At 39.2% G+C, this 15685-nt stretch overlaps 1 protein-coding gene across 2 annotated transcripts in view; it reads left to right on the top strand.

The window, feature by feature from the left end:
* Positions 1-15685, top strand: part of EPG5 (ectopic P-granules autophagy protein 5 homolog) — a 2535958-nt gene that overhangs the window by 29027 nt on the left and 2491246 nt on the right. For both annotated transcript variants that reach the window (XM_044078183.1, XR_006365599.1), the window contains exon 2: positions 5194-6528. In XM_044078183.1, coding sequence (XP_043934118.1) covers positions 5194-6528 — 1335 coding nt within the window. The remainder of the gene's footprint in view (positions 1-5193; positions 6529-15685) is intronic.

Here is a 15685-nt window from a genome sequence, read left to right as displayed (position 1 = left end):
AAAATATGTGAATAGAAGCGAGACTGTTTATAATATAATAAAATTATTTGGTGAAATTTAGGGAATGGGTGTCATGGGTGAAAAGAGTATGTGGGAAGTATAATGACAGAGGAAGGTGGAGTAGGTGGGAATAGGAGATAGGTCAGGGGAGTGAACTGAAGCCAACAGTAGCAGGCCTCCCACCCTCAGTCCACTTATTTCAGAAAACAATCACTTTTATAGCCAGTGTTGAGCAATTCCAAGTAGACACAAAGTGCAGCAGGTTTCTTTCATGTACTGAATATGGACACCGAGAAGCTAGGGGGATGAAGTAACTGGCACATGTAGTGTAATCTGACTGGCAAGAGAAAGTACAGTGGACAGCTTGATAAGTGGTCTTTAGAGTTAAGGATTGCTACTTTGGGGGGAATGTCACAGCTACGTTCCAGCACAGGGCTGGCACATATCTGACTAGTTAGTTAATGCACAGAAAGGTTCTTCATATTAAACTTGCTTACACTGCACAGTGGCAGAAAATCTCAGTGAAAACATTTGAAGATGTGTGCCTTGTGACAGAGCTCATGCTGTTTAAGGAACAGGGACCATTGTAATTTCACAGACTATTGCAAAATGACAGAAAATCTCTGTGAAATAATTTACAGATGTGTGCCCAAAGCTCATACTGTTTAAAGGATGGGGCTGATGTAATGTCTGCAGGGTGTTGCATAATGACAGAAACTCTCAGTTAAAATATTCACAGATGTGTTTCCTGTGACAGAGCACATTCTGTTTAATGGACAGATACCAATGTGATTTCCATAGGCTATTACACAATGACAGAAAATATCAGTGAAAATATTCACAGATGTGTGCCTTGTGGCAGAGATTATGCTATTTAAAGGATGGGAACCAATGTAATTTCCACGGGCTGTTGCACAGTGACAGAAAATCTCTGTGAAAATATTCAAGATGTGTGTCTTGTGGCAGAGCACAACAGTAGAACTGTTTTTCTCCCAGTACTAAACCAGTACTGTATTCCACCCTATAACTATTTTCTGTCTCCATGTTCCCTCTTTCCGTTATTTATTTCTGTTTTTTTTTTTTTTTTGTACACCACTCTGTCTCATTTCAGTGTAGCATTTGGTACACCTTTCTGCTATTGTTACTATGTGTGTGTGTGTGTGTGTGTGTGTGTGTGTGTGTGTGTTATGCTTAGTAAGTATATAGAGTACTTTTCATTATATTAGAGTTCTCTTACCTTGAAATAGCTTACACTTGTTGCACGGCTGCTTTTATGCAGCATCCTAAGGTCAGGTCGCTTGTTACGTGGTAACGATCTATATTTCAGAGCAGCTGGCTGAATGCCATATCAAGCACATGCTACTGTTGTCTCATGCTATGAATATGGATCTTGTCAGAATTTTACAGTGTCACCAGATATTTGGGTATCTAGGGGATAATGTTGTACTATCCACATGTTGTACTACAGTGCATAGGTCAAGGAGCAGAGGCCATTGTTGATAAGAATTCCACCACAGCAGGATGCTATGTATGCTGGTGAGGGGCTTGCATAGGGATGCCCAACTATCAAGTCACAACAAGCAGCTGTAGGAACCATGTGTAGTGGGGTAGGGAGAGACATGGACCATTCCAGTTGTTAATTTATACATTAGCTACTGCTTCCAAAGAGGGATTCCTCCTACAAGGTTGAGGTTTCCATGCCATGGCAGCCATACACTGCGGACAGCTTGCTCAGGTGTTGTGCTTTTGGTATGCAGTTCCTCTGGTGGTTTGTAGAGTCTTTGATAATCATGCAGCTTCTCAAGTGATTAGTAGCCACAGTTGGGTGGGTTTCAGTCACTGTGATCTCAGCCAGCCATCAAGATTCCATTTGAGATATATACACACACATATATATATATATATATATATATATATATATATATATATATATATGTATATATACACCAAACAAATGGAATATAGTGCCAAAAAAGACCAAAACCACTGTAACAGCACTATGAGGAAATAAAGCTGCAGTTGAAGGTTCGAATATTTAATAATGCAACAAACAGAATATTAACGCTTGAGAAACTCAGCAGTACGTTTTTGTTTCCACCTCACTTCATCAGACAACCATATATACATATGTAGTATACATATATAGTTTCACTTCATCTCGAAATGCTGAAATACCGAATTTCAGCATTCCGAGACCATGAAGCTGAAAATTTAGAATGCCGAAAGTGCATAAGAGCGAATTCGAATATCTTGAATCCGCACTTATGCATTTCCGGTACATTGCGTGTAGTGTTATGGTGCCTGAAATTGCAGGTGAGTGAGTGTTTGTGTGTGTTTTTATACATCGTATGTGTGGGTAAGGGTAGGGAGGTGTAAGTATGAGTGTTGGATTTGTTGATGTTTGTGTATGTGTGATGTGTATTTGTGTGCGAGCGAGTGGAGCATGCCATGGTGTGAGTTTTTTTTTTTTTATGTTATGTGTGATCTCAGAGTTGGTATATATAAGTAGGGGAGGTGGGGGCGTGGGGGGGCTTGACCCCCCTTGCTTATATGTAGTGTTGGGTTGTGAGGTTTGTGTGCTGTGGGTGGAATGGTGTGTGTTCGTTATATGGTGTATGTATGTTTGTGATTGTGTGATTCATGATTGTGAGTGGTCTTGGAATGCTGAAATTCGGTATTTCAGCATTTCGAGATTATTTATATAATACGTGTATATATATATATATATATATATATATATATATATATATATATATATATATATATATGTGTATGTGTGTATATGTATATATATATATATATATATATATAATATATATATATATATAAAGCACACACTTAACTTGGTTATTATTGACTAACTGACCTTGTTATGTGCGTATTATGTCTAGAATGACATTGACATTATATTAGTATTTAGATTTTGTTATGGGATATATGCAAATGACTCCTTAAGGATGCACCATTGTTCAAAGAAAAGACATTTGCATATATTCCATGGGCCTTCATTATAAAAATTTAATGTGTTACACAGTGAAGACTCTAGCTTAGCTGTTTTTTTTTCTTGGAATTTTTGTTGAATGGTTTGTTACTGTGATCTTTTTACCCTTTGGTTTGGATGTTTTTTGGGATATTTTGTAGGCACCTTAATGTTTATGGAGACGAGGCATGGTGTTAATCTCTGTATTTCTGTAGTATGACCAACTAATCTACTTATGCTGTACTGGTGAGTTTAGAAAAAGGTGGAATATGGCTTGTGTGCAGTTAGTCAGGTTTGGCTTTATTGGCCTAAATTTACCAGTAAGTAATAAAAAGCTCAATTTATTGTCATTCAGAAGCAATGTAGTTGAAACACTGTTATTTCCTTAAGGAGTCACCACCACAAGAAGTGTAAGATATTACATGGATCTTTTCTGGGTCTTTCTTGGATATACACCAAATGCTACTGTCAAAGCCATTGAATTTACTTGTTGTCCAAATGTGTAATGATGGAAGCATTTTGTCTTGCTTTTCTTGGAAACTGCACATTCTGCACTGTGAAATGCAGAACTGTATAAGTGACACATTAAACATCTGCAGACCACAGCCATTCTCAGCAGTTTTTCCTTTTCCCCATAGTAAATGTCTCTGTTGATGGTAATAAATGGGAATGAGCATACTGAATAAAATGCACATTAGGAGGAGTAACATTTGTAAATTGTTAATAGTTTTTCCTTTAATGAGAACATGCAGTTGGTTAACTAACCCACACACACAGTCTCCTATCTCTGTCTCTCTCTGTGACACACACACACACACACACACACACACACACACACACACACACACCATTAATTTGGAAGTGAGATGGCTTTGAAAAACTGCTGCTCATTGGTAAAATGTTCTCTGAAAGTCTGTATTGCCTTCTGCTGTGTCATGCTAAGGAGGTTGTGTGACAGATGCTCTTGTTACTTTCAGTACTGGTTTGAACACTGGGGCTGCAATGCTGATATCACTTCTACACCTGCATCATATAGGGTATTTGTGTGCACACATGGTGACCTCAGTAGGAGAGATGTAGCTTGTGTAGAACAGGCAAGAGTAGTTTTTTCGTTTGCTGGTACTTTGACTGTCCCACCATCATTGCTACCAACATTCCATTCATCCATGCTTAGAAGTCACAGATAACTCCTTTAACGACCCCATGAATAGCCACTGCCATCCAAGGACTTTAGTAGACAAGGGGAAAATGGAAGTAGATTGCCAGACCTTCCTTTGGTATAACTTATGCACGCATACACACCTGTGGGCAGTTTTAGAAGTCTCCAGTCTACCTGCTGCATATCTTTGGTTTGCTTGACGAAAAGGGTACTACCTTGAGAAAACCCATGAAAGCACAGGGGAAGATATGCAGACTGTACATAGAAGGCACCCCAACCAAGAAATGAACCAGAGACCTCCTTGCTCTGAGGCAGTAATACTACCCAGTGTACCATTTTGCTGTCCACTACAAACATTGCCACTTTCAATGTTGTTACAATGAACTTTCAGCCAGAAAATTAAATATACCTGAACATCATTCTAGCTTTCTTAAATGGGTATTCTCTTTTGTTTCTCAGCTGGTCCTGCACCCACCTTTCATAAGGTATAAGAAAGCCACTGTGTACAGTTGCACATAATCTATAACATTATAAAAATGATTAAAACAGTATTTTGCAGGTAAATCATAGACAGCTGTACATTTTTCCCCAGCACAATTTCAATAAACATTGTCATTGTTCCATTTTTAGTTCATTGATTTATTACTGACATGAAATAAAACTGTTACATTGCTTATATGTCTTTGAGTTGTAATGTGATGAAATGCCCTTTAAATGTATTAGTAAGGATTAATGGTTTAAATAAGTGATGCTGAATCTACTAGCAGGATCTAGCTGCTGATTTAGTTTATTATGAATAGTTATTTTATTTACTTTCTTTCTACTTTTGCTAAAGGTTGTTGTATGTATTCCCTTTAACTTTTCAGCTTGTGCATTCTTCATAGCTATTTTTTCATGTTGGTTAATGAATGGTGATTACTGCCTGTTTCATAGACATTTTATGGACTAGTTATGCTCCACGTTTAGTTGCGGCAAAAGTGATGTTCTGGAATTTGAATGATATTGTTGTTTAATATTTGTAACTTCTATGAATGTTTTTGTGTATGTATTTCAGGAAAAAAAGAAATGTAAAGAAGACCTCAAGACAAAACATGACAAATCGTTTCTGGATGCAAACCTCCTTCCTGTGGTACCCAGGGAACATGGGGAGCCTATGTCAGACTCCAGTAAGAAGGAACTGCAACCAAAAGAAGTCCTACCATCATTTGGACAGCAGATACAGGAGCTTCAGGAAATTATAGAGACTCCCCTGAATTATCAGGATGCAACTGATCATGTACACAAACTATCTGATTTGCAGTCAATTTCGCAGTTATTAGAAACTGATCATGATAGCTGTGAAAATACAGAGCAGTTAAATGTTTTGACATATGAACAAAATGCAGTAGGTGATAACCAGTTTACAGAAATTCCCTTGAGTGATGAGTTTGATAGTAAATGCATTGAAACGTCAAACGTGCCATCAGACACTTTGCCAGTATGTGTTGCGAGCAGTTTTGCTGATGCAGAGCAGGCATTGGAGCCTCATCGTTTGAAAAAGATTTTGCTGAGTGATCAGGTTGCCAGTAAAGATGTAATTGAAGCGTGTGCTGTGCCATTCACCTCTTCATCACTAGTGGAGGATGTATGTAATGGTGCTGATACACAGCAGCCAAAGATTGTATGCAGTGACGCTAAACAGCTACACGAGAGCCACTGTCACAGTTCAGATTCTCCTCACTTTGAGGAATGTGCAGCAGAAAGCCAAAACCTAGATAATGAAAACGAAAACCTGGCTAAAACCGAAGCACTTTACAGCTCTGTAGAAACAGCTAATTATAAACATTTACATGATGCTAGCATTCTTATGCAGCCTACAGCTCCATCCTTTCACCAGATGGCTAATGTTGTGGAAGATAAAGAGTTAGAAATGAAAAGCAGTATCAGGAGGCCTGCTGTCCTTTCTGTAGGAGAGCTGCCTCTTACTCATTTTTCCATTCACAGTGAAAGAGGGGATATCCATGAGCAGCCAGTGTTAGCAAAGCCATACAGTATGTTGCAAGGAATGGCTTCAGGAGAGAAAGAATCCACTGGAGTGACAACAGCTGTGGCATGTTCTGAACGACTTTATCCAGAGATTCCACCTGACCCAGAAAGTGTTCCATTCACTAAGGAAGAATTAAAAATGTTTGAGCCGGGTTCTTGGTTAGAAAATGTTGAATCTTACACTGAGGAGTTTGAAAATATTGCTTATCAAGACGGACATGAATTTAAAGAGCTACTCATGAATTACTGGCGTTGCAGAAGGCAGCTGCTTTTAGCTGAAGTGAAATTGCAGACTTTGGCCAGTGACTGTAAAAGCACTAAAAAAAGACTGTGGACTTTCACAGATGGCCAAATAACCCTTAATGTAAGTATACAGTTTGTCAGTCTCCATCTCCTTAGAGATGTTAACCTAAATGTCTTGCATGAGGAACTCATAGTGGCTGCATGTGGAACATTGTATAGCTTCAGGATCAAAGGCATAATGAAGGAGTAGCAACATTAAAAGAACAACTTCCTCGTAGTAACTGTCATTTTGAATGCTAGCTTTCTTCTTATTAAAGTTAAACATTGTTTTACAGTACTCATTTTACTGCTTGCTGAGAAAGAAGCTTTTACAGTGTGAAGGTGCAAGTAATTAATGCCGGTTATGTTTATAAAGTTAGAACCACCACCCTACAAACCTAGAAAACACTACATCTAAAAATCTCTAACACATGCAAGTAAAATGAAGAAATCATTAATGTTTAATAACGTAGTTGTAAAGTCAGTAATTATGTCAGTTTGTTTGGCTTTACTTTTCACATCTTCTTAGTAGTGGTAATGGTGACTTTGAGGCTGTATCCTCTAACTTGTCCTGAATCCGGTGTTTTATATAAAAGAAGCAACATACAACTAGCATATTAAAATACTTAAGTATCCAGGTTTGTAAGGCATACATTTTTATTGAAACAGAACAGCTTTATTTGTAGAAAAACATATTCACAAAACTTTGTGCCTTTCCTTTTAGGCTGTGGCAGTTGCTCACTTAAGTTTAGATGTTAGCTAAAAGTCCAGTGTCCATTTTTCCAGAAGTACATGCAAGGCAACCCAATGCAAAAGCTTAGAAATCAGTGTTTCAGTTTACATTTTGAATATTTTAATAGACATTAATATTTACATAAAAGCTTATGGCTTTCCATTTATACAGTTTCTCACTTCACTTTTGTTTTGAAAACCACAGTCTCCAATTCATTCTTATCTTCATTAAATAAGCTGTTTACTTGTTAAAGTTTTTCTAAGCTTATATCTTCTCTCCCCTTTTTCTTTTTTTCCCTTTCCCCAACATTATCAATTAATTTAATGTCAATAAACAAAGAACATATTTATTTTTTTCAAAAACATTTTTATTTTGTTTTCATTATAAACATATGGAAATGTACATATAACAGGTACAGTAAAACAATAACAAACTGTTTACGATATTTACATTCATCCATGATAACGTTCGATTCTCGGCTGGAGTGCCTTCTGTGTGCAGTCTGCATGTCCTCCCCGCGGTCGAGTGGCGTTCGAAAGACATGCGTAAATGGGCATGCCTTCGTTAAAGGTTGTGCATCGGGCTGGCACCTCGGCACTCATAAAAATCTACTGCCAATCATTAGCGGACCGGAGTTCCGCTGTGGCAACCCCTAACTGGGCAAAGCCGAAAGGCAAACAACAACAACATTCATCCATGATAAACAGTCATTTTATCCATGAGAAGTTATCAGTATTTGTTCAAAAGGTTTCCCAATTTTTGCCATGCTGTTTTTTATGAGTAATGTTATAAGTTGTATAACAAATGGTTTGCAGTTCTTTTTTACAAAATAACTTTTGCTAAATTAATAAAATCTTTAAATATCAAATCTTGTTTACTTTTCCAGTTCAAAGTAATAACTTTTCTGGCAATTGCAAAAATTGACCAGAGTAACTGAATCTGAAATTTAGGTATTACATTAGGTATAGGAACATTGAATAGGATTAGTGAGTTAGAAATATGACCGTTATCAGACCATAAAGCATTTACAAAATATCTGAAGTATTTCCAGTATCGAACAACATTTCTACATTCAATGAACATGTGAACCCAGTTGGCGTCTAGTAATTGATCACATTTCCAACATTTACTTTCGCTGTTTTTGAAGATTTATTTTATGTGGAGTATAGAAACTCCTATTCATAAATTTCCATGTATACAATCTCCAATATAATGAAGAGGTACCATGCGTAGAATTCCATAACAATTTTTTGGATTCATCAGATATTTGTTTTCCATTAATCTTTACATAGTAATTCCAAAAAACTTTAGAATGTCTTCTCTTAGTATCTTATAGATAGGTGAAATACTTAATTTTTGATTATCTGTCTTTTCAAGACACCTAATAAAAAGCTGAATCAAACTAGGTTTAGATTCAATCTCTAGGTTGACTGATGCTCTCATTTTGTTTTCTATAAACTGTCTTAATGAGTGTATAAACAACCATCTTGACTATTATCAAAACTACATAAAAGAGAATTTAGTGGTTTAATACTCTTATTTTCAATAAACTGATGCCAGAATATCAAGAAAGAACATATTTATAAAGGAAGAAGGATTACCTTGATTTGCAGCCTAAGCCACTGCGTAACAGCAGTAGGTCATCATCCTACCTCTTTAACCTTCGTCCCACAGGAATTACAACCACTACAACCACTTCAGCATAAATCTTTGCCTTCTGTCCTTAGGCCGTCTAAGCTCCTCCTTCTCTATAACTCTCAAATGAACTTTCACACCTCCGTACCACTTAGTTTCCTGCTTTTCTACTTCCAGTATAATCCACAACAACCTAAACAACATTTTTGTGATAAGTATCTCCTCATTAAAGATTTTATTCACCAGCTTTGTATGCCCCATAAACTTTTGTCAGATATGTACTTGGCTGATCCTGATTACAATTCTAGCACTGGCTTTTCACCCAAGTGCACATTCTGGCTATCTTCCTAAGTGTATAAAAATACCTGTATGTTTGTTTGTCCTTCTTTCGGCTTTTCCTGGTTAGGGGTCACCACAGTAGAACTCTGGTCCGCTAATGATTGGCAGTAGATTTTTACGGTGCTGAGGTGCCAGCCCGATATCCAACCTTCAACGAAGGCACGCCCATTCACACATGTCTTTCGAACGCCACTCAACCGTGGGGAGGACATGCAGACTCCACACAGAAGGCGCTCCGTACAATCCCATACTAAGATTCTGACTCACTTTGATTATATATCTAGAGATCCAGAGCATTTGAGACCATTCTTCCACCATCCCTGTCTTTTCTATTTCCCTTTCCTGTAATTCCTTCACTTTTCGCACTATAGTCTCCATCATTGGATCAAAGATCTTACAGGCCCATGAAAACACTGTCCTAATTCATGACGCATTCCTACCCTCCATCACTACCTTGATAAGATCTGCTGTTAGAGACTCTAATTCCATCCCCCATTTCAGCTTCTTCAGTACACTTCCTACTGCCATGTAGTCCCATCTCAGATTATCATCTAACTTGTATCCCTCTTTTACCATTATCCACAAACTTAGGGCTGTCTCCCACTAGTGAGTGTTTCCAATATCTAATCCCTGTCTGCCTTCTCTTTGATCTCCACAAAACATTTTCTGCTTCCTGAGCTGTCCTCCTTCCTTCAATTGGCAACATTTCTTGCCACCAATCTTCAGTTGTTCCCTTCAGAAATCACCCCTGCCAAGCACCTTACAGCTCCAATAGCATAGTTGGTTGTAAGTCTCCCCATGGGGTCTTCATCCAGACTTTCACAAGGTCCTCCTCATTACTGAAGTCAACATTAACTTCCTAAACTATCTTCTTCCACTCACCCTTATAATTTGTACTACGTCCCCTCAAAAACAAAGGCTATCTACATGCCTGTAATTATGTTTTCATTCGTGGGACTCCCAGTCTCCCTCTTTCATTAAGTAACTCCACATATTTCCATATGTCTAGGCTTCTCATTATCCCAAAGAAACTGAGCCATCCCCTGCTTCACCTTCTTTAGGGAATTTGCATGTGGCATCCACCAGAACAACTGCCCTTGGTACAAAAATTGTGGCAGGACAAATGATTGCAATATCTGCACCCTCTGACCTTATGCAACAGGATGTACCCTCCATCTGTTACTTAACATTCTGACTTCCTCTAATGCAGTATCCTAGTCTTTGAAAGGTCACTTCAACTGTCTCCCCCAACTGCATACCCAAGTAGCTAATCACCTAATGCATCCATAAGTAGTCAAATTCCTTTTTTAATCTACCCTGGAGCTCTGCGTTTTTGCCAAAGCCTGCAACTTTTATTGATTTATCTTGTACCCAGATCTCTGACCAAACACAGTCAGTACTCCCCATTGCCTATGCATATCCTGCTGTGAGCATCTCCAGAGTAGCAAATGACATCATCTTTCTTGAACTTCCTCCTCACTCATAGTTCCTGATGTCTGAATTATGAATTTGTATTGCCGATGGTTCTGAATGAAATGCAGATAGTAATAAGGACAAAGAGTAGCCCTGCCTTGCTCCCCTGAACAAGCTAAAGTTTTCCCAGAGGTGATCTCTCACTTCTGTACTACCCTAGATCCAACATAACATTCTTTCCAGTACTTCTGTTACCTTGTCATGAAATCTATACCATTGTGTTAACTCAAATAAATACTTCCACCTTACTTTATTAAATGCCTCCTCGGCATTCAGAGATAATATCCGATCCCTCTGCATCAGTTGTGGATTTTGCAGTGCAAATAATGCCCATATTATATTATTTGCTGTCCTTCCCCACATCCTCCACAAGCCTACACTAGTCCCTTTGCCACCCTATTAGCTATTACTACAGCAAAAGCCTTATAATCCTGGTTCTGCAGGAGGATGGCATCTCTAGGTCCTTCTCATTTTTTTAATATCACTGATACAATAGCCTCTTTCTTGGATACTTGGGGTGAACTCCCCTGTAACATATTGTAGAAACCCATCTAGATCTCTGAGACTCTATCTTTAGACAATCAATGTACCCCTGGTCAGGATTCCATCTTTCCCCTGGAAATTTATTGTTCACCATATTCTTCCATGCTTCATCTTTTTCCTTTCTTGTCATTCCGCTTTCTAAACTTATCCTCCATTCTTCCAGTAGCTCTGGAAGGTTTAAGTCCCTTCATCGGGTATCCCTCACTATTTTTTTCTTCTACATTACACTTTTTCCTCATAATAAAACTTTTTACAAAAGGCCTAGAATTCCTCAATATGTCTGCCAGTGATGTTCATTTTTCCCTCCCTTGTCCCCCTTTTTTTCAGTTTAAATACTCCCCTCTCAGTTCCTCTTCCCTTAGATACATAGCTAAAGCCTTTGTTTCTCTGGGCACAACTTTGAAGTACAAATGTTCCATACCTGATTGCTTAAAAAAAACAATTGCCTTCCAAAACCTTTCTGCAGTTCCATTTTAATTTCTCTTACTTACTTTTTCTTTTTCTTTTACTGTCCTTATTTTGTTGTGCCAGTCTTCCATCTCTTGGATTGGTCCCATCCTCCATCTCCTTCTACCCCATTCCTTTTTTCTCATATACTCATTCACCTTAAATCTGTATCTCTATCTTAGTTCACCCTCTGGCCCCCTACATCATGTAGCTCCATCAACCCATAGCATATACTAGAAACCTCCCCTCTTATATACCCTGCATGACATAGGCCCTCTACTAATATCACACTTCCTTGTGACAGTGCTCTCAGTCGCATAATGCCAGTGTTATCTCCTCTTGAAACAAAACTATTTTAGATAAAGTTGCACTAATTACTGCCTCTTTCATTTTTGGAGGTATATATACTGCAGACACTGTCAATTTCCTCTCCTGAATTCAGCTTATGATTCCTGCCATGTATCCTTTTTCATCCTTCCTCATCTCTTCTACCTTAATCATCAGTCCCCTGTTCACTAATCCTGCAGTACCTATCCTCTTTGTCCCCTCCTAAGCCAGTGCAAACTATTGCTAAATAACCTTCTCTGTTTAACTTCTGATGTTTTTGTCTCACAAAATACATCTCTTCTAATGCTAATATATCCATTCTGCATCTCTCTGCATGCAGCCAAACCTTATCTGTCATGATTAGCTTGCTCAGACCATTATATTCCAGCCACCCACTTGTAGGCAAATTAATCCACAGTCCTATAATGCCATTTTCACTTTGCCTTGAATTCACCTCTCCCTTCCTACTACTATAGCTATTCTTCACCTTTTACCACCTTTTTTCTTATTGTGTTCATTTCTACTCACATTTCCTTCTTTCATAGCAGTTATAAAGCCCCTACATGTTACCCACGTTGTATTCACTTGTTCCTCAGATTCCCCATCCAGAACAACACACAAATTCAAACGTACACTTAAAACATTGTATTTTATTTGTTTATTGGGGTAGAGCACAGATCAACGTCTGACCAGCTGTAAGCTGAGCCTGGGTTACAAAGTTAATAAAGGTATCAAACATAATTTAGATACAGTGAGGTTATCCAAGTAATACTGCAACAAACATGCATTGTTTAATCAGCTGTATGTATGTACTTATTTGCAGAGCGATAATAGTAGAGAAAGTTAAAAGGAGGAGGGAATGGTTTATAGGCAAGATCAAGAAGTGATGAAAGAGAAAGGAGGGCTTTATAGTATTAAGATGGGAAATAAAGAGTAGTTGGTAAGATAAACCAGAGGATGATAAATAGTCATTGGTAATGGGTCAAGATTAAATCATGTGAAGGTAGTTGTAGTAATTAGGCTAATACTCATGTACAGTGGTAAGCACGCATGGCAAAAGGTAGGTTCGTAAGAGGGTGTTACGGTGGAGGGAGTGAGAGAAAAGTAGTGGTCTCCTGCTAAGTATGGGAGAAGAACATCCCCCAAGTCCCCTCCCTCTCAATTCACTCCATAAGTCTGTCTTGGTATTAATGTACAGTACTTCTTCCATGTTGTTACCTCACAGAAAGAGGTTCTCCCATTCGATTCTCGGCTTGGCTTGGGAGTGCCTTCTGTGTGGAGTCTGCATGTCCTCCCCGCGGTTGGGTCTCGTTCGAAAGACATGTGTGTGTCAATGGGCGTGCTTTAGTTGAAGGTTGGGCGTCGAGCTGGCACCTCGGCATTTCATAAAAATCTACTGCCAATCATTAGCGGACCGGAGTTCCGCTGTGGCGACCCCTTACCGGGAAAAAGCTGAACGACAAACAAACAAACAAACTTCTTCCATGTCTGGGGATCTTTTCTCTCCCTTGCTATTCCTCCTTCTCTGGAGGCTGCTGCTATCAAGCACAGATGGGAATTTCCCCCGTTCCTCCTCACACTCATACTTTTCAGATCTGTGCTTACATTCATGCAGTAATAGCCAGACAGTTTTTAGCAGTCACCAATATTAGAGAGTCTAGCCATCTGCCATGCCTACCTTAACATCTTAAAGTGCCCCAGTTAGTATTCTTAGTTTATTACACTGTCATCCATGACCCAACAGGAATTCGAAGCTGAGACATATGGTTGTATAAATATCATTCCAAGCAAATGTCAGAGTTTCCTCACACTTTAGCAAAAAAAAAAAAAAAAAAAAAAAATCTGTAACAAACTGATGTTCTTCATGTTTCACTGTTGCAGTCATTACATTTGGGTAATCTGCTGGCAGGTTGCCCTCAAGTCGGCCTGAATTCCAAAGTCTTGGGTCCTGCATCAGTTGCTGTCTCCTCTTCCATGACGTCAGGTCGTCAGGGGTATAAAACAAGCAGCTGACACCATTTTCTTCAGTCTTTCTTGCCACGCGGTGCCCGAAGCTGAAGCAGTTCGCAAGTGCTGGTCGGCCGACTCCTGAAATTTTCGAATTCGAGTTTCAGAACCGAAGTCTTCACTAAAGCTAAGTACCCCGTTGGGGAAACTTTTTTCTTGCTCCAGTCCGATGTCAGAAAAAGTTAATAATTGTATTACTTGTGGGAAGCAAATACCTCGTAAGGATTTCCATTTATACTGTATTCCTTGCCGAGGCCCTGATCACAACGTGCCTGGCTGTCGGTTTTGTGCTAGATTTAACCAACACACTATTAAGCGTCAGTATATTTTTGCCTCAAAATATTTTGGAAACAGATTTAATTACCCTGAAATGTCATTGGATAGCAATCCGATTACCGGAGTACACAAAAAACGCAAAGAAAAAGGACAGAGAAGACCGTTGAGGTTCAAAACTGATGACAAAGCTTCTCCTAAGCCAGCCGCCGGTTCACCGGTACTCAGTGAGGCACTTTCACAGCCCCTGATACCCGCTATCTTTAAGTCGCAGTCCCCTACCGAGAATCATGTGGAATCTGGCATGCCGCGAGTATTGTACCCACGGATGTTTCTCCCTCAAATGGGTCCAGAGCTGCTGAGCAGGCACCGGCTTCTGAGGGTGTATTCAGGCCTCAACATTTTTATATAAAACCAACGACAGCTGCAAAACCAAAGACAAAAGCAACTTCTAAAACTAAAAAACCGACGCATGAGCCACGTGCACAGACCTCTATGTTTAAAAAACAGATGATCAAAATGGCTGAAGACCTAATTACCTTGATCAGGGGTTCCCAACCCCCTCCTGATAAGAGGTCTAGGCAAGACACTGATTATGAATCTTCAGATCAGGTTTCTATTTATTCTGATTCCTCTCTGATCAGGAATTATCTATTCCTCCCTATGAGGATTCTGATGCAGAGGAATCTATCCCATCTGCATCACCTCCTGAGGATTATTCATTTGGAGAAACCTTGCATACTTTGAGGGAGCATTTTCACTGGGAGGGTCAAGATTTCTCAGAATCAAAAAAGAGGCTCAGGGATTTCCTCCTTCTCCCTCAGCACAGGCCATTAGCCATACCCCCTGTTTTAGACATTGTGGATGATGTGTTTTCTGAGTCAAGCTTGACTCCTGACTCCATACCTCCGGCTCCCAGCAAGCCTGACAGATATTACAGGGTCCTTGACTCACACAAATTTTTATTTAGAAACCCTGCTGCTGACCCTAAACTATTTCACAGGGACCAAAGGGAATTAAGGCCTTAACAGCAAAAAATCCTACCCCCTCTGACAGAGATTCAAGGGCACTGGATAGATGGGGAAAGAAAGTTTATACATCTGCAACCTTGGCAATTAGGGCCTTAAACTGCCAGTTTCATATGCTCCAGTATCAACAACATATGGGATTGATGAAACAAAAAATATGATGTTGATTTCTGAATGTGCAGAAAATTAAGAATTGCAGGACTTACTGCATGCAGCCGAACAAGTTGGAAAGCATACTTTGCAATGTGGTTTTAATTCCTTAGAGGCTTCCTGCAGGGCTGCAGTTACTGGATCTGTGGTTAGGAGACATGCCTGGCTAAAAGAGCAGAATTTGCCTGATCATGTTAAAGCTAAAATTACTGGATGCACCTTTACAGCATGATACTCTGTTTGGTATTAAGGCAGAAGAGGTTTTAAAGAAAATGGAAGACAAA

Source organism: Protopterus annectens, chromosome 1.part1 (assembly GCF_019279795.1).
Source record: "Protopterus annectens isolate FY-2018-M chromosome 1.part1, PAN1.0, whole genome shotgun sequence".
In the NCBI taxonomy this organism is placed as follows: domain Eukaryota; kingdom Metazoa; phylum Chordata; order Ceratodontiformes; family Protopteridae; genus Protopterus; species Protopterus annectens.
This window is presented reverse-complemented; position numbering and strand designations above follow the sequence as displayed.